This window comes from Mastacembelus armatus, chromosome 21, assembly GCF_900324485.2.
Source record: "Mastacembelus armatus chromosome 21, fMasArm1.2, whole genome shotgun sequence".
Classification (NCBI taxonomy): domain Eukaryota; kingdom Metazoa; phylum Chordata; class Actinopteri; order Synbranchiformes; family Mastacembelidae; genus Mastacembelus; species Mastacembelus armatus.
The window spans coordinates 20,404,633-20,410,614 of record NC_046653.1 but is presented as its reverse complement, the minus strand read 5'-3'; the positions used below and the strand labels follow the sequence as shown (position 1 = coordinate 20,410,614).

The 5,982-nt window shown below is 40.4% G+C and overlaps 1 protein-coding gene across 1 annotated transcript; it reads right to left on the bottom strand.

The window, feature by feature from the left end:
* Positions 1 to 451: 451 nt before the first annotated feature.
* Positions 452 to 4,646, bottom strand: hpxa (hemopexin a). The gene is made up of 10 exons (XM_026295581.1): positions 4,517 to 4,646; positions 3,938 to 4,122; positions 3,766 to 3,843; positions 3,463 to 3,620; positions 3,149 to 3,302; positions 2,503 to 2,715; positions 2,048 to 2,143; positions 1,752 to 1,882; positions 1,519 to 1,666; positions 452 to 1,017 (listed from the first exon to the last, which is right to left on the bottom strand). Exons 1-10 carry the CDS (start codon positions 4,573 to 4,575, stop codon positions 788 to 790), a joined length of 1,452 nt encoding a protein of 483 aa, XP_026151366.1. The 5' UTR covers positions 4,576 to 4,646; the 3' UTR covers positions 452 to 787.
* Between the last annotated feature and the right edge of the window lie 1,336 nt (positions 4,647 to 5,982).

The window sequence follows — 5,982 nt, the reverse complement described above, 5'->3', positions numbered from 1 at the left end:
CCAACCTGCTTGCACACGTCTCTTCACTTCTTTTCCACACTCTCCGTTGCTCTGGACTGTTGACCCTAGGTCCTTAAAATCCTCCACCTTCTTCACCTCTACTCCCTGTAACCTCACCGTTCTACTTGAGTCCCTCTCATTTACACTCACCGTTACTGAATAAGTCCAATACTCTGGATACCTTTAACTCCTAGCTGCAAAATGCTTCACATATTATACAACAACACTAATGTTCAAGCAGTGAGTCAAAAAATCTGTATATTTGTGGTCCGGGTAGCTAAACATTGACCTTAAGTGCATTATTAAGCTCCAGAGATACACTGAAATACTTTCTGAATATAGGTTTGTGTGTTTATTAGAACCATATCCTGTTGCTTATACAATTAAAAAACTGTTTAGTTCTGTGTTGGAAACTTCTAAAAGAAGTCAGCACTAAATGAGGTACACTGTGTTGTTTGATGGCCTTTGTTTATTCACAACACTGTACAAAATGAATCACAGAAAAGCATGTAATAGCACGCTTTACACAGAGGACCACCAAGCTGAATCAAGCGAAGTAGGAACCCTTCCAAAAAGAAATAAAACAGATAGAAAGTCTTTTCGAGGTAATGCACAGAAGGGAACAGCTAGTAAACACTGCATCGTTGTCTGTAAGCACATACAGTAAAAAGCTAGGTGGCAGTTTTCGGGGCCTTCTGTGTGATGATGTTGGTGCTGCGGGTTTTCCGTGTTTTCCATGTTGTGTGTGAAATCTATACAGTCAATTCAGTCTTGCCAAGTAAGCCTCTTAGTGATCACAGCCGAACAGCTCCAGGGACACCTTGTGCTGCACAGGCAGGGCCCTGCCAGCAATAAACAACATAGTGCTGGCAAAGTGGTAGAAGTGGTTGCCTACGATTACTCTAACTCCATCATGACCGCACATTGCAGCATCAATCTTCTTGAAGAGGGCAATAGGACGCTCGTTGCTTGCAACACGAGGACTGGCCTTCAATTCCACGTCATAAATTTTGTCACCTGGAGGACAACAGACATCTAGGTCATACCTGGGCTAATTTTTAGACCTCAGAGTTATTATATAATTATTTCAGCATAATTTCAAGCTGTGTTTCATTGTGAATGTACTCAATGAACCTATTGGTTTCACTGAGATACAGTATTGCCAAGTGTCATGCAATATATTTTCCAGTTCTTTTTTTTCTTTTTTGTTAAAACAAACATGAAACATCTTCTCCATCGATGATTAATTCACTTATCAGAGTCTTTTATGCCAAATTTAACTGTATTTGCTACAAGTCGTCAGTTTCGTGTGTCACAGACTTATCAATTGAACTGGGTTACAAGTCAGAAATAAACCTTGTTTAGACGCAATCAAACCTTTTCTTCTATTTATTATTCTAACTTCCAGTTTCGTTACTTGTAATTATGCAGGTTAATGTTGTGAAAGTGACTCTATAGACATTTCAAGGCTTAACATCAACCTGGTTTCTTGCTTTAGATGCTGTCTTGTGTTTTTACCTTTGATGATGTGAGCAATGTGATGATCCTGGCAGACAAATGCAGCATCAATGTGACCCTCAATGCCCAGCTCCTCCTTCACACTCTTGGGGTAACCCTCCAGGTGGGTGTGGGGCTCACCAACTTTGTAAACAAATACCTGGTCATCCTAAGAGGAAAACAAAATGATGTTTTAGATGGAAGGTGTGTGACAGGATCACTGCGATGTGTGTGTGTTTGCTTCTGTACTATACCTTGATCATGTGAAGGTGATTCTCGTAAGAGAAAACAGCGTCCACCTCGCTGTGCAGCTCTTTGAAGGCGTTCTCGATGGTGTCAGCCTGCAGTGTGTCATTGCCTTCATCTTTACGGATGAAATGGTGACCTGCAGGACAAAGGGATCACTTCCAGATACCAGAGAAGGGCAAAATGAACCCAAACAAAATAATACACAATTCATATGCCCAACTTGCTTAAGTCCTCCATAAACATCACCTGACTTCAGTGTAACAGGAAGGCAGATCTGAAAAAGTAGCCTATCAGATCTCACCTCTGAAAGCATATATGTTTCCAGCATCGTCAGATGTGATGGCGTCCAGGTGGACACGGCTGCAGCGCTCTCTCTCCACAGGGTCACTCTGTTCACCTGGACAACAAACAAACATAAAGCGTTTTGTTAAAGCTCAGCATGGCTTCCTAACAGGTTCATACAGCACTAAGCAAATCGTTTTACCAACACTGCATTAATTCTGACACACTGGTAGCGTTGCGATAATATTACAACCTTGAGTGACTGCACAGCTGCATTCAAGTGTCAGATTGCAAGGGAAATTGACTGGATTGCTTTACAACCAAAAATAGATTAAAGAGTTTCAGGCAAAGGAAAATAATGAAATGAGTGAAAGGCCAACTGAAACCTTATTTCCAACATATGTATCCCTTTAAGTGAAGCAGAAGATATGAGGGTGGACAAGAATCACAAACCATGACTTTTTTTCCACTTACTAAACTTGGAGCATCTCATGAAGAAGTCACGTGCCTCCTTGGGGTATTTGCCATGCACGTCACCGGTCTTTGGGTCAAACTTGGAGAACAAGTGTCCATGGAAGCAGTAATAGTGCCCCATAAAGCGAAAGGCAGACGTACAGTTTGGCATGGACTTAAACTCCTTCTCAACTACAGCCTTGCTTCGGACGTTGTAGTGGTAGATATCGTCTCCTACAGGAAACATGTGATGTTACAATCATTTTGAAGTTAGATAGATAGGTATTGAGATTTTCTGTAGATCATATATTACACTCATGTATTGAGATACTCTTGTGGCATGAGTTCAAAGTGCTGACTCTCAAATTTAAGGGTATTGACCTCCATAAAAAAGGCTAAAGTTCCTATCGTTATCAATTATTTTAAAAATTGAATACCAGCACTTCACCGTCATATCAATGAATGTTTTGGAATGTAAGAACTGAACTGTATACAGTTACACACAGGAACTGTTGCTTTTTATAGTTTACAATGTTGTGCTGTTATTTAAACTTACTTAACTTAAATCAATGTTAGTTCCTCTGTTTTTTATGTTTTTATTGTTTATTATTGTAAATCAATATAATTTTTAACTTGACCCGATCTTTTTGGAAGACTATGCACTAACCCTTGAAGAAGATGACAGAGTCTTCGTCGCAGTCTGGCTTGGGACACTCAACAGCAGCATTCAGGTGTTCCGGGATTCCTGGGAAGACTTCAGAAATGTCCTTGGGGTAGCCGATCTCTAGCTTGTGTTTGTAATAGCTGAACACCTTGTTGTCCTGCATCAAAGATTAAACCGACAGTCTGTTTATTCATCTACTAGGATAGACTTTTTTAGCCCCCTGGCAAAACCTAAAAATCCTCAACTGCAGGACTGCAGGTCCTCACACACCTACTTAATTTTCAGAAAGAAATGAAATGTAATAAACTGGAGCGCACCAAGAAGAAGAAAATGCGGTCGTGGTGGGTGGGTTCATCCTCATAGTGCATGATGAAAACAGCATCTATGTGGTCCAAGTGGTGATGGTCATCCAGCTCAGCAAAGGAGTTGTTGGACAGCTCTGCTGTGCCATGGAAGCCCTTAAACAGATAGTGACCTGATAGGAAATCAAGGACACAACATTTAGAACAATACACATTTTCCTCCATGACTGTGAATCTAAATTTAAGGAGCAACACTTGAACTGAGTGCAGATCATATGATGAGCCATGCCCATGATTCCTTCATGAAGAAGGACTTACCCTCGAAGAAGTAAGGGATTCCTTCTTCATTCACTGTAACACCATCCATCTCAATGCCGAGACAGCGGTCAGGGATAGCTGCAGAATGTTATGGTCATGAGAAAAGAGAAAAAACATTTTCAAATTATTACATGATGAGTAAAATGAGTAAGAATGCTTTCCATTAACTCACGTGATGCGTGGGCACGCCTGGCTTCATGTAAGTCATGTCTGGGTGCATGTACGTCATTCCCAGGTGGGTGCCCTTCATGTCTGGGTGCTTGTTTGTCATTCCCAGGTGGGTGCCCTTCATGTCTGGGTGCTTGTTTGTCATTCCCAGGTGGGTGCCCTTCATGCCCTGGTTTATGTCCATCATTCCTGGATGAAGAGAAGGAGAACATTTGTTTCATTAGAAGAATAAAGCTGCTTCACATTTAGGATTTCAGATTTAATGCCAGCATAGAATTTGAAAATTAGTCTTTTATTTCTTTCAGCCTTTGCTTCTCATAAACTTTATCACATTAAATAAAGTAACTTTAGTATCCTTGAAGCCTTGCTTGAAATCTTTTGCAATGAAATTTGGGTCTGCATTTACCCTTGGTAGAGCTGTGTTATTGATGCATGAGAATACTGTACTGTTTTTCAAATTTGCTTTAGTAAATGACATAACAGAAATATGTTATAAGTAAAACCAGAAGCTTTGTGGTAGAAAAGTAAAAGTTTATAAATTCCACTAGTGTTGTCCCCTCAGGATAAATACAAGAGTACTTACTGAGCCCATGACAGAGCCAGAACCAGGCAGAGACACAGGATGAGGGGGAGCAGCTTCATGGCGAGCAGTCCTCTGATCCAGGAGAAATTGGAGAGGCCTGCAGACACAGCAGAGCTGAGCAAAAGGTGCCCTGGCTGCTGCTGCAGCAACCATTTATATTATAGCCCAGTTAACATGAATCACGTCAACATCGGGTACCAAAGGAGGAGTGGTCAAGGTGTGGATGAACAGGGTTCATCACAGACGCCCACACTGTTCCCTAGAGATCTCTACCGCAGTCTTTCCTAGTCCAGGAGCAGAGGTTCAGAGAATTTAGAAGACTCCACTTTCACTGTGAAACTCTAATCAATACATGTATATGTTCTGCCCCTTACGTGATCTGATACATGCATACTCCATCCCATGTGTGTCACGTTCAAACTAAAGCACTTTGGCTAAGATACATTAGCTGCTTCTGCAGTATTGTGTTTAATATCAAATACATCTGTGGCACTAACCAGACTTACTGTTAGTTCATAAACATCGTTTCAGACAAAAATTACTCAGCCTGTTGATGTAATATGGATTGATTGACAGCTTTATCTGCTGTAATATGAAGTGCAGCATGTATGGACTGTCTTATATTCTGCAGAAATATGTGTGAAGCCACCATTTATAATTTTATTGCTGTACTTGCTCTTATAGTCAAGTTCAGCCCAATGTCTAACAAACAAATTGCAGAACGTTCCAGAACTTGGCCGAGTCTGATCGAAGCTGGTCCTGGTCAAACTTTTAGAGGTAAGTAACCCAGTGAACCAACAAAATAAATAAAAACTGCTGACCACTGTAAAAACAATCCTTGAATTCTTGATACAGGTGTTACACAACCTTTACATGGTAAACATTAACAGAGAATAATATTAAAAGTAAAGGTTTTCCACTTTGTCAGGTCTGCATGTTACTGCACTTGCTGGCTTAGATTTGCAAGAGAGTCCTCTCTATGCAGTACTTCCTGTTATGTACAAATTTAAACAGTATATTTACTGAAAAAGGCTTGGTAGACAATATGACAAGTCTATGAATTTGTTTAAAGACTACAGGAAAAATACAGGAGAAGTGCACGTACTGTAAACTGTACACAACAGAATGAAATATGTAACAAACCGAGAGCCAGTATTTTCTTACGGCAGCTACATTACAGCGCCCATGTAGTTTGGATGCTAAACCTCTTTGTAGTTGTGTAGTTGTTGAATGAATGTTAACAAAGCATTTGTTTTATTTCTGTTTAAATCATTGAGCTAGTTTAATGAATAATACATTTCATGGGAAAACTGTGAAGGGCAATGCTTCAGCTTTTCAGGTTTGATGTAAAGCAGTTGTTAAAGATGCTGACTGAAATGAAACCAGCCCAGATGTGAGGTATCACCTGCCTGCAGCTCTACTGAGCTTTTTAACTCTTAGCTTTTAGCACATTTTCTGTCTGCTCC